The following is a 17,320-nucleotide window of genomic DNA, read 5'->3' on the forward strand; positions in this document are numbered from 1 at the left end:
ATGTTGCCGTTCTTTTTTTGACAAGTCCCTCTTATCTCATACGTTTAAGCTCCCCTCCTATTACATTTAGACATTATTTTCTTTTCTCTCAACAAAATAGCTAGTATGTTATGCATATACTTATATATTTAAAGTATGGCATATATTATGTGGACACTGTCCCATATTTCTAATTTGAGGAAAAAAGGAATATGATGCAAAACAAGACCATGTCAAGCTCCAATCACTCTGGAAAGTTATCTGCTCTGCAGAATGTCAATCTTGCCCTTCAACTTAGTTGGTCAAAACTCCACTAATTTTCAAAGCCAGCTGAGGGGGTTTGATCCAGCAGAGGGAGGATGGGCTTCCAGGTCAGCCATCCCAAACACTCCTTAGTCTGGAATGAATTAGAAAACAACTTCTCTGAGGCAAGTTTTTAAAATTAAAAAATTATCCTAATTAAATATGAAAGAAATATGAAAGTGCTTAGCAGCAATAAAAAGTAGCTAAGAAATTAAAAGACGCTTGCTCCTTGGAAGAAAAGTTATGATCAACCTAGATAGCATATTCAAAAGCAGAGACATTACTTTGCTGACTAAGGTCCGTCTAGTCAAGGCTATGGTTTTTCCATTGGTCATGTATGGATGTGAGAGTTGGACTGTGAAGAAGGCTGAGCGCCGAAGAATTGATGCATTTGCACTGTGATGTTGGAGAAGACTCTTGAGAGTCCCTTGGACTGCAAGGAGATCCAACCAGTCCATTCTGAAGGACATCAGCCCTGGGATTTCTCTGGAAGGAATGATGCTAAAGCTGAAGCTCCAGTACTTTGGCTACCTCATGCAAAGAGTTGACTCATTGGAAAAGACTTTGATGCTGGGAGGGATTGGGGGCAGGAGAAGAAGGGGACGACAGAGGATGAGATGGCTGGATGGCAACACTGACTCGATGGATGTGAGTCTGAGTGAACTCCGGGAGATGGTAATGGACAGGGAGGCCTGGTGTGCTGCGATTCATGGGGTCACAAAGAGTCGGACATGACTGAGCGAGCGACTGAACTGAACTGAACTGAATGTGTATTGACTAAGCTGTCCTCAGATGTCATTTCTTCCATGACATCTCCACCAATGGCTCAGATGGAATTTGGCAACAGTGTATATACAACTCTGTATCCTGCTTTTTCAGGTATACACTGTTAAACATTATGGGTTCTTGACCGTTATCATTAACGGCTATAGAACACTTCATCAAAAACATATTTAAATAAAATTTTAAATTTATTCCCTTATTGTTGATATTTAAATTATTTTCAATTCAACACAATTCAATATAGAACACTACAATAAATATCTTTTACAGATTTTTTTATACTTCAAGTCATTACATGATTGATCAAAGCAATCATGACTTTAAGACTCTTGAACACATTAATAACTTCTGTTTCCCAAAACTATACTGATTTCCAGTTGCACAGGTGTGTGTACGGGAGCAGGGTTCTGGAGTTCAGGACCAGGAAACGATTTTGGGCTCTGAAGTGGTAACATACATAGCTGGCTATGCCCTGACTGGTCCCACCGAAACCTGTCTGCTCCTGGAGCCAGTTCTATGCTGCGCCCAGGAGAGCTGCACCTGGGCAGCAAGGCAATGGGGGTCACCCACTAGGAGCATTTCGGAAATTTCAGCCTCCTTGATAGGGGAAGCTGGGAAGGCACCACTGCCGTACACCTACTGTCCAAAGTAACTGGATGAACACAGCACTGCAAGCCCCTCACTGCTGGGTCTGCAGTGGGCACGGTCTGTCCCTTTCATAGTCTTTCTGTCCAACTTTGGACTCTGCCTATAGTTTCCTGGTAGGCACGAGGACCTGATATTCAGTCTAACTGGCCCTTCACCTGGTTTCTGCCAGCGTTCTCCCAGGTGGAGCCTGCTTGGTATTATCCATGAATAAACAAACAGGACACTTTCCTGGCCTATGGTTTAAAAGTCCACCTGTTTCTAAGAGAAAAAGGAGCCTAACGGTATCAATACTGCAACTCTGCTTTTCTTCTGCCCTTTCTTCCCTCATTTCACCCCTCCTGTCTCATCTCACCCTGGCAAGTTCATGCCAGCCAGGGCAGACTCGAGTCAGCTCCATCTCTTCATGTGAGGATGCTGGGCGCCTCTGCTGAGGGCCCTGTGGTGAGAACAGCCCCATCCCTGTGCCAGAAGCATCTCAACTGGATGCTCTCCCTCTCTCCCCCTCCTCCCACCGTAGTGCATGACGGGAGCCCCACTGGCTCTGTCATTTCCAACTAGACATTTTTATACTCTGTCCAACCCTCAAATGCACAGTATACAGCAAAACTTTCAGACAGCATTTGTTGGAGTTGAAAAGAAGACCCTGGGGGCAAATCATTTTATTATTATTCACTATAAACAGTATACTATCTGCTTTTATATTCAAAAATCATCTAGCTACAAAAAAATCTATAGATGTAATTCTCATCTTTTTATCTTTTATCTCCCCATAAACAATTTTCCTGGTTCAGATTTTTCAATCATACTTAAAATTTTAAAAATCCACAAACAATAAATATCTGAATGTAAAAAGAAAAAAAAATGAATACAGGGATGACTTACTTCTCTATAAGACAAATTGATACAGCACAAATATGGGTCACCAGTCCCATCTGGAGTCCTCTTTAGCCAAGGTTCATTCATTGCAAGGTAAGAACAGACTGACACTGAAACATTTCAGTTTAGCAAACACTCCTTTGTCTGAAGAAATAAAATCCACTCAATCCACAGAGGTGGGGGATGGGATTGGCAAGAAGGAAGGAAACATGAATATGCAAATAGGATGCCTTAGGCAGGGAAGACACTGCATGATCATGGAAATTAACTGTTTTCCCTGGGCTATCTGCACCAGTGTGATTATGAAGAATTTAACTTTATGTTTCTGTTGGAATTCTGTTCTATGGGCCAGGAATAGAGGCCAGCACAGCAAATAATTCAAGAGCACGGGGCCATATGGAGAAGATGTGAATATACATACTTCATTTCCCTGAGGACAGCTATGATCTTACACTGGGAACTAAGCTATGTGGTGTCATTTTACTCCTTGGGATATTAGTGTCCCATTTCACCAAATAGTTGGCTTTTATAAGAATGTTCTGGACCACAAAAAGCCTCATCTTTAGGAAGTTCATAGGTATTATAGAAAATGTACTGACTGAATTTAAAAAAAAAAAAAAGGAGCATTCATTATTAAAGTAGTCTAAGATTTAGGTATATAAAGAATCCTCATGCCTTTCAATTCAGTCCAAACTCTTCAACCTGAAATTCAATATTTTTATACTTTTACAGTTTGGCCCCATCTTCCCTTTAAGCTTGGTCTCCCACAGCTTCCTCATAAATACCTTCCACTCAGGCCTAACTGGATGAGGTTCCTTCTCCTGACCACATGCTCTCTGCCTCCCATCAACTTCTCTGCTTCACTCTTGTGAGTTTGAACTCCATGGAGAGTGTACTCCTGAATTTTTACCTGGAATTCAAAATGCTACTTTCTTCCCAATGTTTTTCTAATCCTCCTGTCCCATTCCCTTAGCATAGAAGCTTCCCATCCTCTAAAGCCCCTGAAAGAACTTCATCTCATGGTAGGGCACCTTTGGGTTCTATTTTGCAATGAGCCATTGGAGTTATAGAAAGTATTCCCCTGCCCAGCAGATCGCAGAGTTCTCAAAGGCAGGTACTGGGCGTAGCTGCATTCTGATTCCCCCATAATACCCTGCACAGATGTGCAAACATAGAGTGATCAATACAGATTTCCTAAATATATTACACTGACATGGACCCAAAAACTGTCTGATATAAAAACTACTTTAAAAGACAAAGCAGAAAAAAAATGGAAAAACTGGAAGGTAGGAGGAACTGGGAAAGATCTGGACTCCTGTTGCCTATTTGTGTTGGAAAGCTGTCCCAAGAGTGGTCTCAGGACATTAATCTGGTATTTTAACAGAAGCTCCCAGGAGGTTACTAAAATGTCATCCAACCAACTACTGAGTCACTGCTATTTACCAACTTCGGTACCAGGTACCCTAGGTCCAATGTTTGAGTAGAGGTGGTCCCTGTCCTCTGGAAGCTAACATAGCCCAGCGAAGGAATTTCTATATACAAAAGTAAGTTTAATCAATGAAAGTTCATACTCTGGGCATCAAGGAGCCAGGAGCAGAACCTTGAAACACATCTGACTTTCAACAGTTCTCACCCCTTCTCATCATCTCCCCCCATGTTCCTAATCTACTGTACCTCACCTGGCCACCGTGTAATTTAGCTGCACAATGGGGCGCGTGTGCACCGCCTGCTTTTTCCTTCAGCACAGAGAGCTATGGTCTGGTATTGTGACATTTACTTTAAGATATAAATATTTCAAAGGTGAAGACAGAAATATTCAGAACAGACCTTTCCAATCATTTGGTCACTTAACCCACTATAACCCTTTTGTATCCCATCTCTTCACATCCAATCCTATCCCATTACAGTGAAAAAACAGATTCCCTCTCAGGGAGAGGAATAGAATTGCATTTTTTACCACTAGACACTCACTGAGCAGCAATTTTGATGAATTTTTTCACCAGCTGCACTCGCTTGCCCAGTGGGCTGCAGAGCAGAATCTCCGTGGCCACCCAGAGCTGGACCTCATTGCATCTCTGGAGCAGCAGGCTGAGGTTCACTGTGTGCTCCCCGCTTCCTTGTCTGCTGAATGTGAAGTAGATCAGCTCTTGCTGAAAGACAATGTATTCATGCCAGCATTTACTGTTACAGCACAGGGTCAAGTTGATACAAAATACAATCCATTTCTTAAAATTCATTTTTAATTGGAGGATAATTGCTTTACGATGTTGTATTGTGTTTCTGCCGTACAACAGTGTGAATCAGCCGTAAGCATACATATGTCCCCTCCCTCTTGAACCTCCCTCCCATCCCACCCCTCTAGGTGGTCACAGAGCACTGAGCTAAGCTTCCTGTGTCATGCAGCAACTTCCCATTAGCTAGCTGTTTTACACATGGTAATGTATGTTTCAATGCTACTCTCTCAACTCGCACCACCCCTCCTTCCCTCCCTGGGTCCGCAAGTCTGTTCTCTATATGTGTCTCTATTCCTGCCCTGCAGGTAGGTTTTTAAGAACTATTTCAGATAGCCACTGTCATAATATGTTAGATATAACAAATAACAATATATTAAATTCAAGACAATTCATGTTGACTTTCAGAAATGCCTCATGAAATGATGTTCACATAAAAGACTTACATAAATCTACTTTTTTAGAATGCAAAGATGATGCTTTTCATGAAAACCTAAGACGCTCTTACATCACAGGCTGAATCAAATCCAAACTTCCCAAACTTGTTCTATAGGCAACTTCAAGCACAAATGACATCATTTGTTCAGATGTACATTAGACCCTCACAGGTAGATTCTCTAGACAAGGGTTTTCACATTTCAGGGTCAATCTGAATCACCTGGAGGTCTGTTAAAGCACAGACTGCTGTGCCCCACCCTCTCACATTTTCTGAGTCAGCAGGTCTGTGATCTGGCCAAAAATCTGCATTTCTACTAAATTCCTGCGTATACTGATGATGCTGGTCTGGGTACCCACTCTTTGAGAACCACTGAAATAAGACACTGTCAAATCATAGAAAGAGAGTAAGATTAGAATAAGGTACAAAACTGACACTAACTAGTGACTAGACTGATCATATGTAAGCAATGGAAGAGATTTGTTTCTAACCAGAAAGCTCTGTGTGTGTGTGTTTTACACGAGAAATTCACATCCTCCCACTGCATAAGCACATAAGCAGGGATACATCCCACTCTACCAACACTTCCAAAGTCACAAGTCATTTAGCTTGAATGAGTTCACTACTTGCTCAAATTTAGATCGTTATATTGGAATGTTTTCCGCGAGAAAATATGGGGACATTTAAAAGATGTTCCAAAATGAAAGAGAACCTTGGGGGTCCCTTGATCAGGCATGAGTTCCCTCTTCAGCAGGAAAGGCCTTTTTGTAATGAAACATTTCACTACCCGGCAAAGCAAATGCAACACAGTGTACCTCATTTTTCATCTACTGATTCCCGTGTGCCTTTCCACTGGCTACATTTATTCATCAATTGTCAGTAGCACTCTGCCCCTCATCCCATGTTTTATACACGCTTAAGCTGTCCTCAAGGGAGAGACTGATGGACATAAAAATTTGAAATATATCTCAAAATGTCCGAGAGAGTGCTTGAAGTCCTGCAGCATAGTCTAAATGTATAGAATGTTCTTAGGAAAGTCTGTGTGCGCATGTAGGAACAGATATAAATGTGATTTTTATATAAGTACTGTAAAGCCACAGAAAAATTAAAATGTCAGTATCAAACATAAAACACCTCTTCAACCCCATTTAACCTTCATATATATACACACACACACACACACATATATATGAATACATGTTTTCAAACATTAAAAATATAGCATATTTATACATTACACAAATATCTGATTGTATTAGGTGCAAATAAAGCATGATCATGTATTCTAATTTTCCTAGGTTTGGATCAGTCTTTCAATATATTTAAAGTACCCAAGTATCTTTGTGGGCCATGGTATCCCAAAGCATAACTATATCAACCAGAAAATGGATCATCTTAAAACCTAATCACACATGAACACTCTTCAAGAAGAATTCCTAGTTAAAATGGCACTAGCATTTATTTGATCATTTCCCCCTTACTTACCTCATGAATTGAATTGAAAAGGCTCCAATCAAAATTCATTAATTCCAGAGCAAGATCCCAAGTGTTCATTCCCAAAATCCTGATCGACCTTTGCTGTGATTCCTCATTTTCTGCAAATGGATTCTAAAGTGACAGACAGAAGCAAAAGAATCCTCAGTAAATTCCCAGATGTTTGGCACTGAATTGGCTGGCCACAGAAAGGCACTAGGGGCCCACATTAGAAAAATAATCTTGTCTGAGTGCACTTAATAGTTTCCCTGGTCTGTTCACCTTCAGTGAGTTACAGCCAATTCAGGAAACAGCCTCAGAAGCTGCAGAATGTGATCAATGATACTTCACTGAGTTGTCCCTCCCTCCCCACAGGCAAGCATGCACAAGTGCGCACGCGCACACACACACACACACACACACGCACCCACGCACAAATCTGATTATAAAACACTGCCCCAGCAGACAGCATAATGAAAGGAAAAGCCCTGAAGTCACTTTGGTTTCTGGTAAGAATTAATGTGCCAGCAGGGTTAGGATAAAAACAAACAAAAGAAATGTCACAGTGCACTTCAATAAAGACAGACACGGCTTTTACAGGAAATATGTTTAACGAGTCTCATCCCAGACATGCATTTACAAATTTTACTAAAATACCCGTGGAAAGCAAAAAAAAAAAAAAAAATTAAACAGGAAATAAAAAATAAAAGTTAATTCATTTATACCCATTGGTGTATCATCATTTTAAATTATCAATTGCTTTCCCTAGACAAATGGGTATGAAGCGTTTGGTAATAACAGTATTTCTTTAAAATCTGACATAAAATTATTAAATGCCACCACAATTTTAAATCTGCCATCACTGTTAAATTTATTTAAAATTATTTGGCATCTTTCCAAAACATGGTATTTTTAAATTAAGGTAATAGATTTTCTCATTTGACTTGAACAGTTAATGACGTTAAAACAGTTAATGTCTTGGAGGAAAAAAAAAAAAGAGGACTTTTCAAAAATAAATGCCATAGAAGAGTAAAGGGAATATTTCAGAATCCAAATATTAGTCTTTATTTTTTTTGAACTGCAAAATAAATTATTAGCATTTTTGAATGTTTATATTTATGAAAAGGTTTCCTAACTGAAACCATGACAAAAGACCTCCACAAGCCATTCCACAGACTCGAGTCCCTTCAGAGTAGGGCTAGGTACAAACTGGCCCTGTACCTCCAGCATGGGCACAGGGTGGGGCTCAGCAAGGGCGGGACAAATGATGTACATGCAGACACTGAGGTGCTGAGGTGGGGAAAGCCCAGGTTTCTCAGGGCCCTGTCTGCCTAGATGGGGACCACGCCGATGTCAGGCTACACTGCAGACATTCACAGAGCCACGAGGCGGGAAGAAACACAGATCTCTGCTTATGAAGTGGGAGCTGTAAGGACACTGTCACTCGGCTTTTTAGCCCTCCTGCTTTCTCCCTAAACGTGCCCTTACCCTGGCCCTGCCGTCTGGTTATTCAGGGTAGTCCACCACCCTCTCCAGGAAACACTTTCTATTTCTCTATTCCAATCATTCAGGACTACGATTCCTGCTTTCCAAGAAGACTGACCCATGCCCAAGCACAGGGGATATGAGTGGTTTCCCCTGCTAGCCTTCCCTTACAATGCTCCGTTTCAACGGAGATCTTTTGGCGCCAAAATTACCAGAACTATGATTCCAATGGGGAAATTTTAGGTGGGGGAAGCATTCACATGCAGGGTGGCATCTGGCTCAACTCACAGCACCTATTTATCCCACAAGACCTGCCCCAGGCCTGCCCTCTGTTATTCTGAGCCCTGGACTGCGGCAGCAGAGCTCTGGGAACTCGCATGTGAGGGAGTCACAGGAAACATCTGTGTGTGGCTGGGGGTGGAAGGGCGGGACAATGGGAGATGACTAGTGCCTCCATCACCAGAAACAGTAGCCTGCATGTTAGCGCCTCCTCCTTTAAGAGGCGGGGGGTGACTAATGCTATTATGGCAATTTGAGATCTTGTAGGTAATTTTACATGAGATATTTTTATTATAAGCAGTGTTGGTTAACCTACATGGTGTACAGACTCGTCCATTATATGCATAAAAGGAGCCTAGCTGGAAAGACCCATTCCTGTGATGACTGCATGGCACAGACCAGGACCCTGACTCGGGATGATACAATCATGATCTGGTAGAGCCCGCTTTCTTTGGGTGATGGCTCTGAGGCCTGATTCTACCATCCAGAAAGCGACCACTAGACTGAGGCTTTTAGGAACAACAACAACAAATCATCTAGTTAAGTATAAAGGTTCTAAAACTTAAAACTGAAAATAACATACAGTGGGGTTTCTCCATTTCTTCGTATGCTTACTCTTCAGTGGCATCTGATGTTGCCCACTTACACAGGGAATGCTGACCATGTGCCAAGGGAATGGCACGCTCAAAGGGCACCCAGGGGACAGAAGAACAGAACCTCTTTCCCTTTAAATGGACACAGGATGGATTCCTCAGCCTGATCTCCATATATCCACCAGGAAAGAAGAAATGGAATTAAGGTTCTGTTGGAGAAAGTGTCCCATCTCTCAAATCCCTTGTTCCAGAGAGGCTTAGAGAGAAACAGTGCGAAGGGTTTTCAGTTCCTAAAGACAGGCTTGCCTTTGATTAGCAAACGTACTGCTGTTTGACAAGTGTACTGTTGGCTACAGAAGGAAACAGCTTGATGTATTTTTCTAACGTTCATTTTAAAACACACAAATACATGTTCTCAGCCTGACATTTGTGCCCGTGTGCTTCAACCACAAGGCTAAAGGTAACTCACCAAAGTGTCAGCCAGGTCTTTCCGGTAGACATATATCCGACCAGAGGCATCAAGGGATTTGGAGATGGCCAAGTTGTTTGGCTGAAGCTCATGCTTTTCTTTATTTACAGAAAAGAATAATTAAAAACACAAGAAGAGCTAGTATGCATTCACAGTACGGCTAAAGAGTGAAATCTGCCAAAGAAAAACGCTTAAAAGTAAATGGGACGTGAAGTAGATGTGATTCAGTTCTGCATATGCTATACAATGACACCAGATAATCAAAGCCCATTATCCACGAAGAGGTACCCTCTTAGGATTCATTCTTATATTTAGTCATTTTTTACACAGAACAGCTTGGGGAAGAAGGTAAAACTCACTCTTCAGTTCATATCTCTAAAGTAACCATATGAAGACTTCCCTGACAGCCTAGTGGTTGAGACTCTGTGCTTCCACTGCAGGGTGCGTTACAGGGATTCGACCCCTGGTTGGGGAACTAAGATCACACATGCCATGAGGCAGGGCCAAAAAAAAAAAAAAATACCCAGAAAAAAAGGAAAGTAACCATACAACAGTAATACTGGTAACAGCTGGGTATATCTCTGTCCTCATATTTATGCAAATACATATGTGCACACATGTACATATAGTCACAGCTATTCATATGTATACATTAATCATAGATACATATATATTTGTAATAATTCCTTATGTGGTTTTATATTCTGATTTTATTATAAGTACTTATCCTCTTGTCAAAATTATTTATATATGCCATGTGTAATTGGTTATATAACAGTCTATTATACCATCATTTAATCTTTCCTCTATTGTTGAACATTTAATGGTTTTCAATTTTTTTTGTCATATAAATTAGACAGCAAGATACGTGCTAAATACCAGCAAGGGGCCTGACATATAACAGGGATTTGATAAATGGGATCTATTATTACAGCAGCCATAATATATATTGCTGAAGTCAACATCCTTCTGCATAAATCTTTGGCTCCTTATAGATGATTTTTCTTAAGACAGATTCTCAGCAGTAGAATTACTAGGTCAAAGGGAATGAACATCTGTAAAGGTTTTGATACAAGCTGCAAACTGCTTTCCAATTCTTATGTCTACCAATACTCATCATTACTTTGAATAAGTTTATTGATTTGCTAAAATCAAAAATAGATTATTGGTATATTTTATATTTTTTGGCAACTAGTAAAGTGAGTATCTTTCATCTATTCTTCTTCTATTTTATTTGCCTATTGTTCCTACCCTTTGGCCATTTTTCTACCATAGCTGGACTCATAACACAACATGCTTCTCAAAGAAAAATGTCCTCCTCTCACCTGCAAAACACAGAGGGGAACTGACCAAAGTGATATTCAAGTTTATTCCACTGTAACACAATCAGTGTCCCCTAAGGCAGCCCTTTATTTATCCAGCATGGCTGGAAAACCAATACATCACATCTCTTTTTCTAGATAACATAATCAGTTCAAATGCCAGATTTTGTTTTGAACATTTCCGCTTGATATGGAGGACAAAAATGATACTCAAATACATTCTTTACTGCCCAGCACTGCAAAGATCAGTAGTTCTGTCATGTCAGGCTGTTGACATCTGCTGTAAATGGTCCCACATGGCTGGGCTCTGACATTCTTCTCTATCTTCCCTCCTTGTTTAAGCTACAGCTTCTTGCAACCCTCTGTATATTCATAAATACCTTAGATATGAATTTATAGGAGCCATTCTGCATTTGCTATGAAATAAAATGGCATGGTTTTTTGACAGCCATTTTTCCATTTGCTAAGAATTATTTTTCTTACTGTCAAGTTTGTCACTATGCCATAAACAATGACAAGTGATAGAATTTTAAGCTCTGAGTAACCGGTAGGTTTCTGTTACTACATACATATACTTCCCCTGGGCACAAAACAGCTGGAAGCCTACTGAAAGCTATGGGAACAACAGTATTAGTCCTTTCAGAGAAACCATCAACATGGCCAATGTGTATTTTCTTTTGAGAATGAGAAAATAACAGTAGATCTCATTGTCATTTCATTTTGACACAATATTGAAAACATTATTTATTAAAAATTATGTAACTAGAGCAAGGAACACATTAGGTTCTGTGGCCTTTTTTTTTTTCCTTCATAAGAACATTATTGTTTGGGGGATATGAAACTGCAGGCAGAAAGGTTCTTAACAGACAAAACTACTAATTGATGAAAAATGATGGCATATTTCCAAATCTGTGAGGTAATTCAAGAGATAAGCTCATATTGCTAGTGATGATTAGCTATGAGTATATGCACATCAGAACTCCAGATGAATCTAATTTAATAAAGTGTAAAAATGGTATTTCACAGCCATCACAGATAGTGGGTAAAACGAGTCGTTCATTAATTCCCAGATGCGCGTGTGGCCCTGGGCCGACACTGGGTCAGCTGCCAAAGCGGGTGGGCCTCCACTGTGCACCCAGGCCCTCTCAGGGTCCTTCTTTCTCCAGCACCTTTTGTCTGCATGGGGACCCAATAATTACTTTCTGTAACAGTACTGCCTTGAGAGGTGAATGCTCATTTTGATGAAGCTTACTATTGTCTGGAATCATTTAATCTTTTTGGTCACTTAAAATTAATATACAAATATCGTATTATCTGGGGTATTTCCTAATATATTTTATCAGTCATTCAACTACTCTCTGAACTCCCTTAAAATTCATGTAAGTCCATATGTTCCTGAAACATTTGCTCTTTCCCCTTAGAGAATGTTTCGCTAGGAGGCCTGACACCCAGGGAGAGGAAGGAGAGAAGCACTGGGCCTGGGGAGATGGGCTGTATTTGTTCGACTATGTAAACGATTAGCTTGTAGGGCCATTTTATCTGCCTCTGAGTAACAAAGCGGAAGAGACCATGTTCCCTCACATAATGCTTTAATATCAAGTACATTCTGATCTTCTCCTGACTCTAGAGTGATAACAAAAGGTAAACAGAAATGCCCTTTATCTGCTCCCCCTCCCCCCACACATCATCTCTGGTTGATTAGTTTACGCTGTCCTCCCATTTTTCAACTACTGAGGCTCAGTCACTTTCTTTGTGTTTTTTTTCAGGGCTAATGAGATATTAAATAAAGATCGTAAGGCAAAAATGGGAGGCTAGTGACACAGAGATCTGACAGGCTCCAGTGGAAGCGTAGGGTTCTGTTCAGGTCACAAGATCAATAGGGTCAGCTTGTAATCTGTGTGATCTTATTCAAAACACACAATAAACCATTCTCAGAGGATAAATAAGGCCCAACAGAAGACTATAACCAGAGCTCACTCCCCATGTCTATGTGAAAGAACACTGCCCGTGAGCTTTCGGCTTAATGTACAGTGTTTGTTTCCTTCAATAGGGAGTCTTTAAGTATTAACTTGTCAGCCGGTAAAATGACTAGTTCAAGGCTGTCTTTTCTTTTTGCTTCCAAAAGTAATTTCATCCTTTAGCAATTTCCCAAGTTAATTTAAACATGAAAACAGAAGGCTTATCTAGAGTACAAACTATGTAAAGCTTTATAATACATTTCAAAACACTGGCATGCCTCTCTGTTTGGTTCTTGGGGAGGAAATTCAGTATCCAATAGTACCCAACTGTTGTCATGGAAACACCTCTGGTAGGCAGCTTCTCATTGTTAGGGTGATCACCCAGCTGCGGACCCAGAAGGGACGCACTGCACGTTTATTCCATAAAATGTCAACTCTCTCCCTTTGGAGGCAAGCCAGTGAATGATTAAACATTCAAAGACAGAATATAACTTACCCCCCGAGAAGGTGACGGCTACCAGAGCCAGATCCTCTTCTGCATGTTGGATCTTTTCTGCTACAACCCTCAGGATCTCTTGGGCTGTACTGGAAACAGTGGCCTTCACGCTGACATAGGAGTGCTCCGTTATGTACACGTGGCAAAAAACTACATGAGGTGAAAGGATTGTGAGTAAACAGAGAACTGTGGCCACAAGGTACAGACCTTTCCAAATCAAGGCACCCACCACACTATGCTCCTTAGCACAGGACAGACACAGCTAGACTTACACGTGCACATGGGCGCCCGAGGGCATGGGAACGGAGCCCCGTGCTTACACACACATGAGATGGAGGCATTATAAAGCAGGTGGGCGAGCCGCAGTAGTCCTTGGGCGTCCCAGAGCGTAATGAGAGACACGTGTCACGCCAAAGCTCGTTGTGTGTTCCTGGTAGCAGGCAGCCCACCCACAACACAGTGCAGTCTGTGCAACACAGACTGGACTTCACAGACCCTTCCGTGAGGGTTACCGAGATCTCCCAAAGCAGCCTACAAAAATGTCTAACTCATACATTTTTACTTTACACTTCTCCTCTCGACAGCCAGTGGCTCAGTAAAGACCACCACGCTTTGTTATTTGAATTCGCATAAGCTGGCGTTCTGCAGTCCATGGGGTTGCAGATGGGACATGACTGAGCGACTGAACTGAACTGAACTGAAGCTTTATCTAAAAAATCTGTCGCTTGCTATGGTTTTTGGCTTCAAGCCTTCTTGATCTTTTAAGAAAGAATCTCCGCCCCCTGCCTATATCAAGGTGGTAGTGAGCTTAATTTTCAAATGGAGGTCACATTTCCAGCCTTTTAAATTTCCTTTTTCTTGTCTGTGGTACTACTCATTATTACAAGGGCATTATCACTGTCATGGTGAACAGGCCCAGGAAAAATATTCCTTTATGATTTGACAGCAGAAGCTGCCTTAATAGCGATGGAAATAACTGACATGTTATTTGCCTCTTATATGAGCCATTGTGAATGTATAAAACACTAGCTTCTTTAGAAAAGACAGGACAATAATATACTTAAGTATTCTTCTTTTCTAGATTGAAGAAAAGAAGTAGAGTGTAGCTCCTAGAGAAGTTTCCTATGCAATTTAAATGGCACCACAAAAATAAATGCAAATGAAGCAAAAGACAAACTATGGGTTTACTAGTATAAACCTCAAAGCAAACACACTTTGACAGAGGCACTGACAATATTTTGTTTCAGGTTTGGTAGGGTGTGTCATTAAAACTCTAGAATCCAACAAACAGCTGTTTTATGTGTTGTCAACAGACTTGTGAGAGAGGAAAAAGGCTTTTTTCCTTCCATAGAAAGATGGAGTTTTGAAGCAAGGCAAAGATGCAGTCTACAAAATGCTAAATGTGAGGAAAGTTTACATTGGGCTTAGTAAAATGATGAACAAAAACAGTCTGAGGCACCTTGAAATAACCCTCTGAAACTCGGCATGGAAAATTCAACAGCTAATTGTAAGACAAATGGGAAAGGAAGCTTAGCAACTGAGAGAGGAGGAGGTGAGGTTTTCTGTTCCTCCACTTGGTACAGATGATGTGACCCAACAAGCGCCCTCATGAGCAGCTTGTTATACACAAAGGATGGAACAGAAGAGGAATCTGTGACATTTGGGTGCTCAAGGGTTCAAGAAGTTGAGCAAATATTCAATATCTATACTTAGAATTTTGGCACTGTTGGGGCAGGCGAGTTTTAAAGTCTCTAGTCCTAATAGCATGAGCATCTGAATGGCTATTTCCCAGCTCTGCACTTGACTCAACCTTTACCCTAACAGGAGGAAACCATTTCCTGTTCTGCTATACAACAGTAAAGCAGAGAAGCACGTCAGCACCGTCAGTGTGCCGCAAAGGTGCTTCCCCTGCCCTGACCTAGGGGCCCTCTTCGGATGGCGGGGGCGGCGGGGAGGGCATGGGATGTCACGAGCCCTTTTGGCACGAACACTGAGGACGCCCTGCATGTGTGGCACTGCCCGGCATGGCCTTGCCTAGGAGGGGTTTCACATCCTTCCTTTCATTATTCCCGCCAAGATTTTCTCCTCTAAATCTCCAGGACTGACTCAGTCCAAGCCCTGAACAGTGCTTTCAGCGGACTTTCCAGTGAGTCACGGGCAACAGACCGACAACAGGGGAGAAGGCAGCTAAGGGTGCCTTTCCAGTCCTCTGCACCGCTCCCCAAGAACGCAGTGGACTCTGCGTAGTCTCCTTCCCTTACTTCCCAAAGTAAAGGTGTCCTGGCTCCGGGGACAGTATTCAATGATGAAACTGTACCACGGCAAGAGAAGAAAAACTTTCCTTGTGGATGCTAATGTGGTGGGGGTGTGGCAGCTGGAAACAGCTACCGGCAGGCAGAGGTGTTAAAGTTGTGTTGTTGTGTTAAAGTCCTCCACCTGCCCCCAACCCCTGTTCAAATCATACTCACTTTCCTCACTTTCCGTCACAGTTCCTCTGTGCTGCAGCCAGTTCTCCTTCAGACTGAATTGGTGGAAAAGGGCTTTATTCTGCAAGAAGGGAGGACAAGAACAATGAACAAATGTATTGCTGCCCTTTGGAAAACCACAGCTGTTTGCAACATGTTCCAAAAGAGTGTGCCAATTTTTTTTTGAATATGAAATCCATCCGTCTAATCTTAGAGGAATAAACTGGGAGTTGCCTCAATTAATACAAGTGGAGGTGGAGAGTCTGAGCAACAGGATAGACCTTGGCTAAGGTCAGTGGCAGGGACAAAGCCCCAAATTGATTCTTTACAACATGCTGGAGAATACAGGTGTGATTTTTAACCTCTGGCCACTACAAAAGTCCACAGCTGCTTCTCCTGAGAAAGATATGGTTTCCCCACCCCAACATCATCCTTACATTCAGATAAGGCCACTCCGACATAGTGTCATACTTCTGCTGTAGAGCAGTGACTTGCTTAGGGGAAACAGGTAAATAATTCATTATGATTATCCGTCACCTGACATATGTGCTCCTACAAAACTTGTGCCTGACATGTTATTTTGCATTTCCCCCTGATGCTGAACAGGAAACACATTTATCCCGGCTATGATCTCTCTCTCTTGGTTGGGTTGAAGAATGCAAACCTTTTTCTTACAAGACTTTCTTACTCTTGTAGGCAAAAACGTCTTGCATAGATGACTTTCTATTTTTGCATCAACGATTAACAATCAAGTTTATGTCATTCAGGGGACATTGGGAAAACTCCAAGGTTACAAAATACACCACAAAAAATGCAGAAATGTCATAAAGTCAAGGGCACCTGGCTGAAACTGGATCCAAACCAGCACAGGGAAAGCTAAGTGAGGCAGGAGCAGGGAGGCAAGCTGAAGCCCCCAGCTCCTTGCCTGAGCCCACCTGGGTGGGGGCAGCATTCATGTTAATTATGAAGAAATGCCAAGAGGGGCAAGGCAAGGTCCCTAACTCAGATCACCCAGTTTCAGAGAGAAGGGTCTGCCTCACCTTCCTTTGCGGTGAGTATTCATCCACAGTGCTGAAAGGGAAACAACAAGAGGTCAGTCTTGTCTCAAACCCAGGAAAACATAGCCACTGTCAACAGACACTACTTTTCAGGCACGGTGCGGAGATTTCCGCGTTTCAAAACGGTAAAATGCACAGTATTCATTCATTTACTATGTAAAACACACTTGATGTTAGGATTTCAAGTGAACCAGGAAGAAAAGAAGCTGTTTATTCAATAGGTATACTTTGCTTTCTACTCACAGAAAGTGAGCATTGGGGAAATAACCGGATTTACTCAGTCCACAGAAATTCTAAGTTTATTCACATTTCACTAAATCTTAGGTGAAATTACTGTTCTTCAGACAGCTAAATAAGCTAGCTAAGGCTGCTCTTTTCCAGGATGTTTCAACGTGTGGTAGGACTTGTGGGGCCTTCAGCAGGTCCCCAGCTCAAATTGTATTCCAGCATCTAAAAGATATTTCAT

At 41.7% G+C, this 17,320-nt stretch overlaps 1 protein-coding gene across 10 annotated transcripts in view; it reads right to left on the reverse strand.

Annotated features, from left to right (window-relative positions):
• Positions 1 to 17,320, reverse strand: part of RAPGEF5 (Rap guanine nucleotide exchange factor 5) — a 314,716-nt gene that overhangs the window by 23,465 nt on the left and 273,931 nt on the right. For all 10 annotated transcript variants that reach the window (XM_060414548.1, XM_060414545.1, XM_060414547.1 and 7 more), the window contains 6 exons: positions 16,837 to 16,867; positions 15,800 to 15,878; positions 13,332 to 13,481; positions 9,556 to 9,653; positions 6,742 to 6,864; positions 4,561 to 4,739 (listed from right to left, as the gene is read on the reverse strand). In XM_060414548.1, coding sequence (XP_060270531.1) covers positions 4,561 to 4,739; positions 6,742 to 6,864; positions 9,556 to 9,653; positions 13,332 to 13,481; positions 15,800 to 15,878; positions 16,837 to 16,867 — 660 coding nt within the window. The remainder of the gene's footprint in view (positions 1 to 4,560; positions 4,740 to 6,741; positions 6,865 to 9,555; positions 9,654 to 13,331; positions 13,482 to 15,799; positions 15,879 to 16,836; positions 16,868 to 17,320) is intronic.

Source organism: Ovis aries, chromosome 4, assembly GCF_016772045.2.
Source record: "Ovis aries strain OAR_USU_Benz2616 breed Rambouillet chromosome 4, ARS-UI_Ramb_v3.0, whole genome shotgun sequence".
NCBI lineage: Eukaryota > Metazoa > Chordata > Mammalia > Artiodactyla > Bovidae > Ovis > Ovis aries.